At 42.6% G+C, this 17,107-nt stretch overlaps 2 protein-coding genes across 5 annotated transcripts in view; one reads left to right on the top strand and one right to left on the bottom strand.

The window, feature by feature from the left end:
* The window catches only part of Shrm (shroom), a 126,939-nt gene extending 112,220 nt beyond the window's left edge, over positions 1–14,719 (top strand). For both annotated transcript variants that reach the window (XM_069109478.1, XM_069109486.1), the window contains exons 8-13: positions 4,165–4,777; positions 5,226–6,192; positions 6,854–6,998; positions 9,818–10,031; positions 10,772–11,038; positions 11,685–14,719. In XM_069109478.1, coding sequence (XP_068965579.1) covers positions 4,165–4,777; positions 5,226–6,192; positions 6,854–6,998; positions 9,818–10,031; positions 10,772–11,038; positions 11,685–11,936 — 2,458 coding nt within the window. In that variant the 3' untranslated portion in view covers positions 11,937–14,719. The remainder of the gene's footprint in view (positions 1–4,164; positions 4,778–5,225; positions 6,193–6,853; positions 6,999–9,817; positions 10,032–10,771; positions 11,039–11,684) is intronic.
* Positions 14,720–17,107, bottom strand: part of LOC138178067 (heat shock 70 kDa protein cognate 4-like) — a 58,021-nt gene continuing 55,633 nt past the window's right edge. For all 3 annotated transcript variants that reach the window (XM_069109512.1, XM_069109522.1, XM_069109502.1), the window contains exons 5-7: positions 16,368–16,739; positions 15,396–15,773; positions 14,720–15,035 (exon numbers count right to left, since the gene is read on the bottom strand). In XM_069109512.1, coding sequence (XP_068965613.1) covers positions 14,940–15,035; positions 15,396–15,773; positions 16,368–16,739 — 846 coding nt within the window. In that variant the 3' untranslated portion in view covers positions 14,720–14,939. The remainder of the gene's footprint in view (positions 15,036–15,395; positions 15,774–16,367; positions 16,740–17,107) is intronic.

Consider the following 17,107-nt stretch of genomic DNA (forward strand, 5'->3'; position numbering starts at 1 on the left):
GTACGTCGTTACGTATGGTCATTACCAGGAGTAACTTTTAAGCCTGATGTTCGCCAGCTACCCGTTGCGGTCAGCTCCGTCCGGCAAAATGCCTCGTTACTTATTTTACGAACGAACCTTATTACCAGTCCTCGTTTAAAAGCACGTCGTGTGCATATATCTCGAGCGCCAAGCAATTTGTAAAGCACTTTCCCTGCGATCTGTTTTCCGGGTTCGAGCTTTTCCACCGATCCGACTGGAAATTGTTGTTTTTCTCTAGCTTGTTTCGAGATCGACTCAAGAGGTAATCAGGAAAGAATTCAATAGGTGATGCGGATGAATTTGCGCGATCGGAGAACGCAACAGGAAATCGCGGTCTCCTACAGTCGCGACTCCTGTCTCCTGTGTCCGCTTACATAATTGTATATACTTATAAAATTATACCTATATCTCGCGCTATCACGCGCCGCGCCGCTTGCGCAACACATCGAGTTACACGGCCACGTTACGTAACGCGCGATTTTACAATGGAATCGTTTACGGTACGCGGCCGTTTCTGGACGATTAAACGAAAAGCCATGAAAAAAAAAGGAAGTCGAAGGCAGAGCCGAATCGAGCAGTTCGCTCTGGAGGTCGGAGCATTCTAGGACAAAGATACGTACGAACGCAACGCTCGCGGAAGCGATTCGCGTGCTCGAGGATCCGGGATGGCTGATTTTTCTTCCAGGTTCGTTCTCACGCTGAACTATCGCGCGCTTCGGAAATGATAGAGCATTGGACCCGCGCCGATTTCTCGTGAGATCCTCCTTTTTCCTTTTTTTGCCAACCAACTCTCGACCCGATCGTTTTGAAGCTTTAATTTTCGAGGATGTTTTTGTGCGTGACGCAGGTAGTGCGAATTAATGGTTGTTGTTTGATGCGGGGTCTCGTGATAGTTCGGAAGTTCGCCGGTCATTTTTGTTTCGAACTAATCGCGTTTCACTTGACACACTTTGTTGCGGATCCGAATTATTGGTCCCGCTAAATTAAGGAGATTTATTTTCTCTAAATATACGTATACGAGGAAGTATTAAGGAGGAGATGAGTATTATTCGAAAAAATGGTCGTAAAAGTGGTTCAGAAACTCGTGGAAGATTTTAAAAAGAAATTTAAGCAGAGTCGCTTGACCCGTTTGCGTTCCTTGTTGACAAAATTATGACGAGTTGATTGGTGTCGAGTTCTCTGGTCCGATCGCGACAAAATCGTGTCGAGTCAACCACGTGATTAGAATCGAGATGCAAATTTTACTTTCGTCCTTCGCTCGGACTACCTCGTTACGACAAAAACTTTCTTTTCCGCCGGCAGCCACGCACGTTCCTAACCAGAACGGGACAGAAATCCAGCGCAAGATAGCCGTGTGAACTCCTAGTCCAGCGGTTCTTCGAAGAAAAGTTTCTGTTTTACCTTTCTGTCTTATACCTCCCTCGCTTAAACCCTTATGTAGAATCATGTGACTCGTAAAACTTATTTTTCTCCCATCAAGCAAGGAAAGTACAAAACATAGACAGTAATATATAATTCGTTAATTAAGAATCGCAAGAGATTAGATTTTTATATCTAATTATAATCAAGTCATGTTTCATCGAACATAGTATTCGCGATTGATTAATTCAAGAAAGCGACTCGAGGCGTAGCTATTTAACCATGTTTCGCATTACTCTTGTTACGCATGTACGTTTCAAAGTACACCTATATTTGGGCCGTAAATCCGGCACGCGATGACGATATACCGACAGACGGAGCATGACAATATCAGCCCAGATTCGATCGAAACGAGCAAATTTGACATAGATGTCGAACCGCAATAACGTCGATTATTGCCTTGCAAGAAATTAAGTATCAGTTAATGATAAGTCATCGGAGATATCGATTGTCACGGACTTTGATTCCAACCGAACGGTTGCACCGAGACCGAGATAATTGCTATACTGATTGTCATTGCTTTCGAATCGTAAGAAGGATAGAATTTAAAGATCATACCATAAACGGTAGCCAAGGAACCACCTTACCTGACACCTACATTAAAATAGAAATTTGCTTACGTCCTAGTTTCTTTCTTTCATTCTTTCTTTTCTTCTGACGTTCAAAGAATAGTTAGTAAATCGTTCGTCTAAAAGATATTACATGATCTTTTCTCTTCTCTAACAAAGCGTTTCACATACTAGATCTGCCAACAGATGTTACACTTTCCTTCCGATTACGATGACTTTCGCACGAAACGCTGCTTACGTAATTTCGTCTGATCCTAGGCAAGTAAAGAGAGCGTTACTCGTCATCCCGACGATCGGATCACTTTCCACGCGCACGCGTCTTTGCGGAAAAGTCGCTGGGAAAGGATCGGGAGCGTTCCCCGAACCGGAACGCTCGTTGAAATTCACGTAACACGCTCTCGTCGTATCCGGCATTCATCGAGCTGCACTTGCATTATAATCCAAGTATAAGGTGTTTCGTATCCTTATTTAAAGGGACGACAAGTGAATCGTTGCGGATTAATCAATCACGCCTCGCGATTAATCGACGCGGATGCGTTGGTAAGAATTTCGCAAGCTAGGCACCCGAACAATGGATCACTTTTACTCTCGGCACGCTCGCCAAAGAGCACTTTGTGTTTCGTTCGTGGAATCACGAATAGGTTCGACAAACCTTAACGCCAATCCCATGCGCCATTGCAAATATGAGAATAAATTACATCGAATACAAGGGAATATACTATTTATAACGAGCCGGAATCGACATTTTGTTCATAGACGTGGGCAAACGTCCCGTTCCACTGACTTTATTAGAATTCTCTAGCGTATAATTGCGCGTCAATTACGCGCAGAAACGTAAATATCGCGGTGAAGTGTATTAAATATGGGCGTAGAAACGGGATCGGTAAAGAATTCCCATTCTATCGGCTCGTATGCTTATTTATGCCTTGTCCGTGGATGGGGGTCCCCGTTTAATCGCGATTCCGCCAATACTCGAAATTTGATCACGACGCAGTAATTACGCTTATGAATATATGTACGCAGATAATTTCTATCGAGTATTAATAGGTTAACTAGCAACGAACCCTCCAGCCGAACATAAACGTTGCATTCTATTGAATTGCCTCGTATTTCAAGCTTATTGCCATTTCACGACCCTCTCGCTAAAGATATCGAAATAAAAAATTCCGCGGGGCACGAAAAGAATCTAAAAGTTCAAAGAGCAATTATGCGTAAGTTTATCACTCGTAATTGCTCTCGAACGTTTGCGTCTGAACTAAATACACACAAGAAATCGTGACACGCTCGAGAAAGAACATGGAATCTAAATTTCGAGGAAATCGCGTGTTTACGAATCGTCCACTTTTTTCTCCGAACATCAACGTGTGTCGCGTCCAGTTAGAAAGACACCGCCTTCTGGATAATCAGACGCGAGTTCATACGAACGAACCTCATCGAAATTCGAACGAACCTGTCTCTAAGCAGGCGCGAACTGGAAATTCAAGTATAACCTAACCTTGTAGTCGTAGGTACGTCAAGTCGCACGATCAAAGCGAACAGATGCGCAACTATTTACGTTCGAACCTTACCATGTGCGTATTTCCTGTTTCGCGATGCTCTATTTTCGTCCGTTTATTTTTGATAGCTGAGCAATAACGGAAATTTCGGGCGTGGTGCCGGATCAAACAAATGACGAAGACGCGATTGTAATATAGAACAGTATTTGTCTTGCTAGACGGTGGATCATCTTCGCCAAGATATCCTACGGCAATAAAAATGAAGATAAGAAAACCGTAAGAATTTAGGTCGATGCGTATCGTTATGTAATTCAAAAATTCCTAAAGATTGCATCGATCCTAATCTACAACGCTAACTGTCTTACTTCGCAATCGATCACACTGTAAATCACACGGTGTAAACTTTTCAAAGAGCCAGCGTTAGACGAATAATTACTCTTCGTCTTTCGTTCTAACTCCTTCGGTCTTTGGTTCTAACTCCTACGATGTTTTTGTAGTTGCACAACGAAACTAGTCAATTAAGTAGGTCATCGATAAGTAATTGAGTTGTTCGGAAAATGCGTAGCGAAATTTAAGAAGTACGACTTTCTGAACAACTGTCTTTGCGATCTAACTTCATCAGGATCTCCTAACGTAAGCATCCAATTTTCTCGTCTTAGGAGTCAATCGAAGGCCTCTTACTTGGCGTATCGTCGAGAACGAGGAGCGCCCGACACCGAGGGCAGTTACAAAAGAACCATGTCACCGACATCTCGCCTAGAGGACTGGCCACCGCCGCGGGATCACGACGATCCGGTTCTTCTGCGCGTCACGCCTCATCATCCGTTGCAGCACCATCACCATCACCATCACAACAATCATCATCCGCAACAGCCAGAGCTTTCCAAGTCTCACAGCGTGGACGCTCTTCATCATCGGTTGGAGGAACGGTCCGCGCAACAGCAACAACAACAACAACAACAGCAGCAACACTCGGCGGAGGTGATCGGAAAGTTGTCGCACGATTTGAACAAGAAACTGCAGTCAAGTGAGGCGAGATCACGAACCAGTGAGAATAATAATAACGATAACCTGGAGGATCGACATCAGCATCATCACCATCATCATCATCATCAGGAGAAGAGGCAGCAAGAGAAAAGGCACGATTATGAGCAACGTAGGGAACGGCTGTCGCCCCAGAGCGTCGAGATCCTTAACGACAGGAACCGACAGCTGGAACGCGAACGCAGGAAGCTGGCGGCCAGTTGCGAACCCCTACCTCAAAACAGAGAGGTAATATTTCTTTTCGGACGTTTAGCGCGTATTGTACCGATACATCCTCGCTGGAGTAGGTTACCCCAGTGGAACAGCACAGCCATTATTGATATATTCTTTCTTATAGTGAGTAGTGTTTTCTCGAAGTACTCGTAGTACTTACTGTTTTCTTATGGTACGTAATAGGGAAGTAGTAAGGAAGTAGAGAAGAAAATTTTTCTGTATTTATTTTATTTTAGTAATTACCAGACTCTTTCATATTACGCTATTCGTACGTACATCTTTAAAAATTTTAATTTCCCATAAAGTCATAAACTAGACAGCTTAGTAATTACTTTTTTATTAGTTAGTTGGAAAATCCATCATCTGTGAACAAATATTTAGAATCTATATATGTTTCATTCTATTGAAAATTTTCGTCTCTGTTATACTTTAACGAAAGATTAATCGAATAAATTACAATTAGAAACAGAGTCGAAGCATGGACGCGCCCTCATCGGTTGTCGAGGAGGATTTCTTCCGCGAGCGAAGCGCCACCATCGAAATGACCTCGCAGAACATCGAGCTGCTCAATCGGCGTAACGAGAAGAGAATGAACGCTACGTCGACGTCGACCAGTACGATCACTACATGCATTACGACATCGTCGGCATCCACGACAATGACGATCACGACGGACAGTTGCTGGCCACGAGGTCACGAAGTTCGAAGCTCCATCGAGGCGTCGGCCGTTTCGGAAAGGCCTGCAGCCCCGACCAATTCACCTCCTAGAACACCGGATCAGATGGAAGGAGACAGCTCGAGAGGCGCCGTACCAAGACGATCTGGAAGCTGTTCCAGTTCTTCTTCCGGTAGATCGTCAGATCCTCGTGTTTCGCCGCGGATATTATCCAACAGTTTCTCTAAGAGCGAGAATTCTTCACCTAACAACAGAAAAGTCTCCAGTCCTACACAAACGGACAACACTGGTTCCTCGAACAGATCTAGCTCGCCCGTCCGTTCGAGTCAAACGAACGAGATAGAGCTGAGAGTAGACAGGTCTTCCTCGTCGAGTAAGTCCAGATCCGGAGGAAGGTCCTCGACGTCCTCGATCTCGAGCGTGTCGAAGGCTTCTTCTTCATCGTCGTCGAGGAATTCTCCAGTCGAGGAAGACAGACCATCTCCTCCGGTATCACCGTGTATGTCGCCTCAACCAGGAATAGAGGGACTGACATTGGTGCAACGTACAGAAGTTGTGCTCCGAGTGAACACTGCTACCAGTGACGCTGCCTCGCAGACCGAAATCTTGGAGCCAACGGAGTGCGAAACACCAACCAAGACTCAGGAAATTCCACTGTGTCGAAAGAAACTGCCAGAAGAAATTGAATGTGAGGAACTGGGCAGGGATTTGGCGAGCCAGCTCAATCCGAACGACAAACTGGTGCCTCTTCTAGGTGAGTTGTGGTCTCGTCGATATCTTATTGATAAAAAAAAAAAAAAAAAGAAAGAAAAAAGGGAAAGAAAAAAAACGTTAAAGAATACCGTTAGCTTTCGGTCGAACGGAAAATGTTTAGACATGTTTTATATCTGTCACATTTTATTCTTTCATCATTGGGTCTTTGATCCCTGGTTTAGACTGATCCCGGATTACCCGCGTTCCAGACAATTACGTCGCATAAAAGTCAGCCAGACATCGATATTAGTAATTCTCCTATTCCATCGACGGCTTATCGCGAGCAAATTTAGCCTGGCTAGTGTCATCGACTTCGATCGGCTTGTCGAAATTTTTACCATTCATACGACACTCGCGGACACACCGATAAGATACGCAAGCTAGTTTGTAGTTACTAGTTACATACAAATCTACCACGCGTCCGTTGATGCGCTCGTGCGTCATCTGCAACGAGGTGGAGTCCACTGGCCGGGCCGTCGACCTTTTATTTTAATAAGCGTTAAACCAATCGACGGGTCAACCGTATTATTCAATTACGCGTCGTTATTGCCTTTAGCTCGGTTCCTCTTCACGTACAACGTATGTGCCCGCACGTGGATTCCAAGCATGCAGAAATTCGCTGAACAGAACAATCAAGCCGTATAACGATTCGTTCTTATCAGTTCCAGCGCCGGAGCACAAAAAGCCTACCGACTATGTTACCGGTTTGTTCAGGGTGGAAGCGACCTTGCAACCGCGACCTAGGCGCCGACTCTCCCTCGAGGAACCGACGACCCCGTGCTCCGAGAACGGAGACGAGGAGAAAAAGTGAGTATTATTATTGTAATTCGAATAATTGGAGGCTCTTTGGAAACTGGTTATCAAGAAGATTCCCGCCTGTGTTGTACAAAGGAATGTTATTTGTTCCTTGTTTAGACTTTGGAAATATTACCGTGTGGATCCGTAGATTAAAGTTCGAAATGTTAAATCTACATAATATAAATTTTGTATGTTTATCGTTCCAAATTATAATGATAACTTGATAATAGTCCCGAGATAATAGTCACGAATCGTAGAAAGAAGCATACTTCACGATAGATTGAAATTCAGAAGATACTTTTAAGCCGCATTTCACTTTATAGATTATTACTTTAAACTCATAGCGAGCGATGTTCGATTGAAACGACCATGCAAAATCCTATAATTTCCATAGCTTTGAAACTATCATTTGCATGTTCTCTCAGCTATCCGCGCCGTTTCCTCTCATTATCGTTACATAAATGTTAACCGATCGTCCCAGACGATACGCCACGTCGATATTTCATACAGGTTGTTCCATGAGCGAACCTGCGACTGCCACTTTCACCGAACACCTCGACCATGCAGCATTATCAATCGAGTCCCCGATCGCCGTGATTAGATACAGATCTAGTTATAAAAACGCGCTCGAGTCTTATAAATTTTCACGATTGGGGCAATTCGCGCGATTCCAGAAAATTCCCCGCTTCGATCGCGGCAGAACGGTGTCAAGGAGTTTTCCCTTTTTCACGTTGCACCGCAAACAAGATCCTCGACTAAAGAGGTCGTCGCTCATGGAAAGGACCTTTATTGGACGGCGAGTGACGTTTACGTGGGCGTGACCGCGAGATTCCCAGTCAGGCATCGTTAAACGAACTCTATTAACGTCGGGATATAATTGTCGTTTTCAAGAGGAGGTATGAATCGATGACACAGGATAAATTGTCTGGGATATTTGTATGATTTATAATTTTCTAATCGCCCGTCATATATCTGTCGTTTCTTCTTTCGTGTTCCTGTTTGATTACGTTTTACGAGATCGCCAGAAGGGACGATGAATCTGTCATTATCCTCGAATTTTTACGTTCCAATTTTGTTCTTATTTTGGCAAACAAAATGATTTTTAATGTTCAACGTAAAATTGAAGTCACATATCGTGCTCGGACTTTAAAAGTTCTTTAACGATAAAAAGATGATTGGTTTGGAAATGATACAAAGAACGCAAAAAGGCTATTAGATCTTGAAATAAAATTTAATATCTTCATACATTTTGCTTCTCGTAAAAGAAAAGTGAAAAATAGTTTTCGGCGATTAAGTTAGTAAAGGTAGCCACGAACGTTCGTCGGTGCCTTTTAAAGTTGTCACTGATTAATTTCGACGGAGAAACGAGTTTTTCCCTTTCCCGCCAATCTGGAACCACCCGACCAATCGAGGACAATATTTTCGCTGGCACGCGCCGGGAGAAAGTACTAGAGGCGCAAGGCGGTTATGTAACTAACCATAAATGATATTGTTAGGCTAGCTACTTGGTGGTCTACGCATCATTTCGTTCGCCAGTCTCACACGAACTAGCAGTGACATCGTTTCGCTCGATCTTAGCTCGCGGTTGTCGTCACAATCTCCACGCCACGAGAACACGTCCACCATGGAGACCAAAGATACGGAGAAGTACATTAAAACCCATGTTCCCTTTCGCAATACCTACTCCCGTACAATCTGAACTAATCGCCGACTTGAGAATATCCGCTGATTCGTTCATAGCGAACTAACTAACTATACGCCCTAGAGTCGTTCCGCCTAACTAACGTTTCCCCGTAGGCACCGGTACAACTTTGTAACGTTTGCTTCGTTAACTATACGGAGAACCCGAGCAAAAGAGCTTCCTACCACACCCCGGTGGAGCAGAAACGCTTTCGAAAGCGGTCACGGGTGGCTTCTTGAAGCGCAGCGCGTAAGATCTGCGCGTAAACGCGGCATGGTGGTTATATTCGCTGCAGCATCCACTTCCGCTTTTCATTAATTCCCTGCAGTTCAACGAGCGAACCGAGTCGAGCGTTACAGTCGGCTAATCGGTGGGCTTACTCTTCGAACTGCCACAAAACGCGCTTTCCTTTCTTTATCACTTTCTCCTCTTTTGTAAAATCGCTCTTATAGTACGACTAACCCCTTGCCATGCGATTTTTCTAGCGGGTATAAAAAGGAACTCCGAAGATTCCCTTAATATTTTTTCCTTGCTATTTCTTTCACATACTTGCATATATTCTACACTTTTGTGGGAATCGAAATTTGATGGGAATTATAGGAATCGAAGCATGCATAACATTAAGATGAACTGTTGCTTGTTCAAAATTCAAATTAAACTTGTTTTCGTTTAATCGCAACCCTGACTCTAATCATGTGTGCCACCCGATATTGTATTATAAGACGAGCGATTAATTACTACTAGAGGGATTCTCCGATAGTATAGTATTGTAGTATCTCGAGAAAATGCATCCAACTTAAATACTTTAGTCGTGCTCTATCTACGTGGCCATCCATCATTTAACGAACGGAGAACCACGACAATTCGAATTCCTCAAACTCTGAGCAGAGCGTATTACGAGAAACCACGTGGTTCCGCGCGACAAGACATGCGTTTGCATGGAGACAGTAAATCATCCGTGCGACGTTCCCCGTTGTACAAAACGTGCCGATCGATTCGATCGTGAGTCATGCTGCCGGCTGATGCAATCCGTGTCGTCCACGATCACGAATTTTGCTCAAGGATTTTTGTGGCCCGTGATCGCCAGGATTACATCAAGACCAGTCGCCAACGAATGATTTAGAGATGGAAACTATGCTTGTTGCAGGCACGAGACGATACCCTCTACTCCGGTCACTCCATTATCGACGGACTTGACGAGTCCTCTGTCCCCGACATCGGCTTACTTCACCACATCCGAAGGAAAGGCGAGATTCCTCACAAGATACACGCGTGACGTGACCGTCGAGGGGTTGACGCGGCAGGAAGACTCGTCGCCGCCTGTCGTTCCCACCGACAATCTTGATCTCAGGCAGAAAAAGGTAAGGAATTTTTTATGGAAGAGAGTTGGTTGTATTAATACGCCCAGTGGTCGGTGACACAATATTACGGTTTTTATGATTTTTTTGGAAATATGATTAGATCAATCCTATCTAATTGGGCCAAGATCACGAAATCTACCGAGAAGTTTTCTGAAAAATGAATTACAGTTCTGTGAGAAATATGGGCAATATATAATTTATTTTCTAAACATAGCACGGCTCTTTAAGAGCCATTATAGCTACGAATTTAAAATACTAGAACTAAAATTCCAATAATTTAGTCAATTCAAAGTTTTGTTTTATGGCTCCCTTTTTCATGAAGCTCCTCAATGATCAATAACTCTGAAAATATGTTTACTTGAATTAACAACAGTAACTAGTATAAGGCATGGGATATTTGAAAGTACATTCTTAAAATTCTTACTCGTTCTTTAATCGCAGGAACTTTCCTTAAAATTACCAGCTACGAATGTATTAATTTATGCGAACGATTCCCGGAACCGAGCTCTTCCTTTTTTTCTATATAATCATCCTTCAACTCTCTTAAACCGAGACATATGCTTGTACCTTGCTTTCCCTTTCGCATCAAATCATCAGGATTCTAATCCTCTGTCGCCTAATTCATCTTCCCATTGATCAAACTGTCTTAAAAATGACGTGAACAACGGACTGCTTCCCTTGCGTTCTGTCACGCGGTCGAAAAGGGCGAATCCTTGAAACGTTGTCGATTTTCTTCGCAGGAGGAGCTGATGATGAGGCTGGACAAGAAGCTGGTGGTTCTGAGAGCGGAACAGGAAGCCGTGCGAGAAGAGGGAGATGTAAACGAAGCTTTGGGAGCGCGAGTCGCCACGAGGATCACCGCGGTCGCGAGACCAGCGGAAGCTTCCAAGTATCGGCTCCACGTGGAGGAAGTAGGCAAGATCACGAGCCTTCTTCTTGGTCTGAGCGGTAGATTGGCTCGAGCTGAGAATGCTCTGTACGGAATGCCGGCTGATCACGCGGAAAGGGTAAATTTTTAATTTAAATAATATATTTAATCTATTACGTGAATAATTTTACTGAACAAGGACCGACAGACAATGAGTAATAGTTTAATTAAATGCGCGGAAATTAATATTTAATTTTTTTCTGGAAATGTACGCGTAAATTAATAAACGGGTAGGATACAAGGTCGATCGACCGAAGCAAACAGCGATAATTTGTCGTCGAAGCAAGATATTTTAAATAAACACGGACCGCGTTGGAGTGAATACGCGTTTATTGAAATTTTACTCGGCGTCCTTGCGTTGTCATCGACTCGCGGTGTTACGTGCTTTCGTAAGGCGATTTGTAATTGTTGAACAGGAAGGACGGAGAATGCAAGTGCAATTAATCATGTGCCAGGCAGAAAGTCGTCTTGATTTATCGACGAGATCTTATGCAATACGTTCCATTACGTGGTTAAAAATTAATTCTAGTAAAAACTTTAAAGTAAATAGAAATCCAAGAGAAATCACAGATAGAGGAGGAAATCAATAAACTTCAATTACATGAACTACTGTTTCTCAATGAATTCAGATAAATAAGCTTCTACTACATATTGCAGCAATTAGAAAACTCGAAGTAATTTTTAACAACGAACGATAATAAAGAACATTCTATTTTTATTCGCAGAAAATCCTGGAGAGTAAAAGAGACAAGTTGATGGATCAGCTGGAAGAGGCGAAGATCCTAAAAAGCAACATCGACAAGCGCAGTGTGAACGTATCGACGATTCTGTCGAAGTACCTGAACGAAGAAGAGTTCGCGGATTATCAACACTTCATCAACATGAAGGCGAAGCTGATCGTGGACGGCCGTGAGATTCAGGACAAAGTGAAGCTCGGGGAGGAGCAGCTTGCCGCACTGAGGGAAGCGATCGACTAGTCGTAAAACAAACGCGAACCCGATCGCGATCTGATCGCACCAGAGACGCCTGCTTATGCCTGGAAACGCGTGTTCCCTCGAGCATGATACGATTTTTTTACGAAAGGAAGGAACACGCGATCAGATCCAGGGTATTTTGCAAACGACACGTTGAATTTTATAAACGATCCTGCTACGCGTGTGTTCGAATCGATGAATGGAACGTGATATCTTTAGCGAATAGGCGTACTGGTAGCTTGCAATCGTTTTTTTCTTTTTTTTTTTTTTTTAAAGAAACACACGTGTTCATTGTACATATCCTTGGAGTCCTAGATGGACCAAACATCGAGACGTCTTCTCGTTGGTGCAAAATTGCACGATTCGAGAATTTTATATCGATTCATCGTGATGTTATGCGAAAGTAAAATTAATTGTCGCACGACGATGGACGATCTTTAAGATCCAAGCGTGATCCAGAGACGGCCTCGAGTGGCTAGTCTTTACTAAACTTGCACTGATTGTATCATGTGGTTCGTGAGCAAAGATGGAGAATGAAGTATCGAAGTAGGTGCCACGAATGGGTACACTCGTTGATAAGGCAACAAAATGGAATGAAATTTCGTTTCTTTCGTGTAAAATTATGTGATACGAAATTGATCTTTAGCGATCAAATTTATTCGATCCAAGTGAACCTTCCGGTTAATGTGAGAGTTTTCTTGTGATTTATGTATTAGATATATTGGGGTGGTCGGAATTTTAATATATTGCAATTACGTTATTTTCGCGATGATGAATTGAAAGCGTGACGGAAGAAAAGCTCGAGGAGTGGGTCGCTCTTACGTTTCGACGTATTCCGTTCGTGGCAACGCTTGGACGAACGCCACTGAAAGTAAACACGTGTACAGCTTATGGATGTTTCCATTACCTGGTTAGCATAATGTGAGCGGCTCTCAAGTCGCGGTATGATTCTTGACCTAGAATTACTTCTGGTGCCTTCTTATATACGATATGTGATATAAAGGGTAAGGAGTCACGTGCTCGTCAGATATACTATATCCGAACAATACAGGCATGCCTAGCGACATTGTAACATGTATATAATTATAAAAGATGAAATAAGGTAGCGTTTAAGTGATGATATATCATAGGAAACACACGACACAACACAACACACATGATTCGATGATACAGGTGCGTAAATATGCACGAGACTCGGATTTGAAACGCTTTTGAAACCATTATACATACATACATGCTCACATATACAACGATTACTATTTTTTATGTTTTTGTTCTAACCCCAGAGGCTCTTGTGAGCCTCTATGACGCTTGTGATCTTACTTACTTCTGTACGACCGTACCAAGGACTCTCGAAAGCGAACATATCAAAGATAAATAATTTCGAGCCTCCATGGTGGTCTTACGAAAAATTTTATGCCTCGGTCATTTTCCAAGCAGTTCGTCGCTCCTTTTCCCGCCTTTGAGCCCTTTTTCTTTTTTTTTTTTTTACATCCCGTTCTTGCGTACATACCCTGCGTTCTTCGTTTCGACAATCGTGTCGCAACGATCAGCCTCGATCTCGACGACGAATTCGAGAACGAAGAAGACGTGGCAAAAGTTTGAAGCGTAGGATCCTCCGGTTTTTTGAGCTCGGTAATGAGATACTTACTGACAGACTCAAAGATCCCGAGATGGAATCTGTCTTCTGTTACTCGACCCAGCGAAAGGTTCGCGGCGCGATTGCATAATTCCGTGATTGAAATAAACGAGTATATTGGAATGCTTCAAATTACTTGGCGGCACTAGAGCGAAAACAGAGATGAAGGTGGAATACCAAACGATCTATTTCGATTTCGCAATGCTCGAAACTACGAGCTGCTGAATCTGTAACACTTTCGGATCGTCAAATCTACTATCTGTTGTAATTTAATTTCTAACGATCGAATATCATGAAATAGTTGAACCCACTGGAATTCCACTTAATGTAAAAACTGGTACGGATTAACCTAATATCTCAGTACAAATTGGAAAGGATCGTAAATTAGAAAGTGATCAGCCAATCGGACCGTTTCGCGCGGAACGAGAAGAACGAACAAAAAGTAAATTGTAACGCGCGTGAAAGACTGAGCACAGGGCATAAAATTTTGCGACAACATTATAGTCAGTTTCTGTTCCTCGTTTGTTTCTCGATTGTTCGCAAGATACCGCGCTGATAAGGCGCTGACACTGTAATCTCGGCGCCTGTCCGACCCGGGAATTAGCCACATTTCGTAATGTGCTTGCAAACAGCGTTACAGCGTCGCGATTTATCGCGGTGATTCGCGACAACGATGCGGAAAATTGTATATAAGAAATTCAGTTAATTCGAAGATAAAAAACAAAAAGTAGAAAATGGAAAAAAGAGAAAAACGGAAGACGTTAATGATTAATATGATGAAGAAACCATGGTGCTCTGCATAATCTATTTTTTACGAGAAGAAACGTTCCATTAATGCGTAGGCTATATTTACCTGTACGCTAAGTTCATTAAATATTTAATAGTGTCTCCCTTTCCCCTTTTGTGTACATATTCTTTATATGCATAAACAATATTAATTTTTAACGTGATGCGAGAAGGACCCGTTTGATGAAACAGTTTACACGCTGTATACACATTGATACGTGCGTCACATACACGTAAGCGGCGACGCTAGGTCGTTGTGTTAGTCTGACAATATTATCGCATATTTCGAATGTATTACGAAATCATTACGATAACTACCTTTCCCAAACTCGCTTGCAATAAATAATGCGTTGGAAATTAATGTGGAGCCGTTTATTTTGTGATTCAACCTTGTGAACTGGTTTAATTGCTTACAGGCGTTCAATTGTCTTGGGTTCACAAATATTTTGATCGTTCGGAATTAAGCTCGTTTAATATAGAGTCGCGCAAAAAATATTAACGATGAATTTTGAATATCGCGTGAAAAGTTTTATCAAAGCACCGGCGGCACGCGGTATAACCAACCGAGGGTAAATATTCAGTCAGTCCACTTCCTCTATCGTTGGATTGGCCGAAGAGCTATAATTTTGCCCGTATCCTGCGCTGTTGTAAAATTTCGTAAAAATCGGTTTACAAACCTGAAAAATTAACGACATGTTTTATTTATAAATTAGAACGTATAGAATTTATAGATTAGAACAACGATAACTACTACTAATTATTAATAAACCATAATAATAGGACTTTCAAGGAAATATATCATTAGTCGGTTAGGTAGAATGTTACTATTCGTTCGTATCGTTAATAGATAATTAAAGGACCTGCAGAAGATAATAAAGCAAAAACTACAACAAGTTTACTAAATTCGTAACACGATTCGATTACAATAGCGCCTGTTGAATTCATTATTCAAAAAGGAAAAAAGAAGAAAAACATATCTCCTTCCACAGATATAATATAAAATATGTAATTAAGAATATATTAAAATAAAAACATACTTTTTCAGCGTCTTTTAACTTATTCTCGAACTGCTCCTTAGTGGCGGAAGTATTGATATCGAGCCATTTGATGATTTCATCGCACTTGTCAGCTATGAGTTTCCGGTCTCCTTCCACAATCTTCGCCTTGATATTCTCATCCTCGATGGAGTTCTTTACGTTAAAGCAATACGACTCAAGGTTGTTCTTCGCCGCGACTCTCTCCTTCTGCGATTGGTCCTCCGCGTGGTATCTTTCCGCTTCGTTCACCATTCGTTCTATGTCCTCCTTGCTTAGTCGACCCTTGTCGTTGGTTATCGTTATCTTGTTCTCCTTGTTCGTTGATTTCTCCACGGCGGACACGTTCAAGATACCGTTCGCGTCGATGTCGAAGGTCACCTGGGAAGCAAAAGAATGGAAGAAATCTGAAAGAAGAAGAAAAGGAAGAAAAACGACACTTTCTCCGTTGTTTTGTTCGACATCGCGCGGTCCAGACGCCATCTCCATTCCTTCGAGTCCTTCCACTTCCGCGTCTGCTTTCTGTTCCGATACTTATCCGGTCAGCCTGACAATTCCAATAGAGTTCCATCCGACTCGTACACTGGTGGCAACAGGCAGAAAAGAAATCTCGAGGCACGGGATCGTCTGGAAAGGATCTTTCAACCCTGTCCAGTCGCAACCCTAACCCTCGTCCTCTCGACGGATTTGTGTATATCCTTGCCAAGGATTTCCTTTTCCGACGCAATTGCTGCGTTTCGCTACGTACCAGCACCGCTGGTACTCTATTGGAATTGTTTCCTTATTTCTGGTTCTTCGAGTCTACGAAACGTTTATTAGCGATCTTGCGATTTATCGTTATAGGAGCTAGTAGCCAGCTCCTCTACTTTAATTCTTGATACTGGTAATCATTGATTTATGTGTTAATTGATAACGTTTAATGGTCCTGAGGAAAAGATTCAATAATTAATTTGAGTTTTCTATGAAAAGACTCACTTCGATTTGCGGTATGCCTCGATGAGCCGGCGGAATCCCAGAAAGCTCGAATTTTCCCAGGAGGTTGTTGTCCTTGGTCATTGCTCTCTCCCCCTCGTAAACCTGGATCAGGACGCTGGGTTGATTGTCCGAGTAGGTAGTGAAAGTTTGCGTCTGCTTGGTCGGGATCGTGGTGTTGCGTTTGATGAGAGCGGTCATCACGCCACCGGCGGTCTCTATCCCGAGGGACAACGGAGTCACGTCCAGGAGCAGCAGATCCTGTACGGCTTCGGACTTGTCACCCTGCAATATGGCCGCCTGCACTGCCGCCCCGTACGCCACAGCCTCGTCCGCATTTATCGATTTGTTAAGGTCCTTTCCATTAAAAAAGTCCTGTCAATGGAAGGAAAAGGAATTGGGATCTCGTTTGTTCGTTTAAAAAGTGTCTTTTTCCTTAATACCAGAATCAATCTCTAATGTGTACTTAAATTAAAAATAGTAAGTAAATTATTGCGATGAGATATGTATCTCAGAAGACGAAAGTGAAGACTTATTCCTAGAAACATTTGCATCAGTTGAGTAATTACAAAGATAAAGTCGTTAAAGTATTTAATGGTCTGAAAGAATAAATAACTTTAGGAGTCGAAGAATAACAGACACCACAGTACTTAGTAAGTTCAAATATGCAGAAATATATTTACATATTCGATCAGCTTATTTAAAGATTTCCTAATTTCTTCGCATCAAGCTCGATCGTTACA

The sequence above is a fragment of the Bombus flavifrons genome, chromosome 1 (genome assembly GCF_040668555.2).
Source record: "Bombus flavifrons isolate JBK064 chromosome 1, iyBomFlav1_principal, whole genome shotgun sequence".
NCBI classification, from domain to species: Eukaryota; Metazoa; Arthropoda; class Insecta; order Hymenoptera; family Apidae; genus Bombus; species Bombus flavifrons.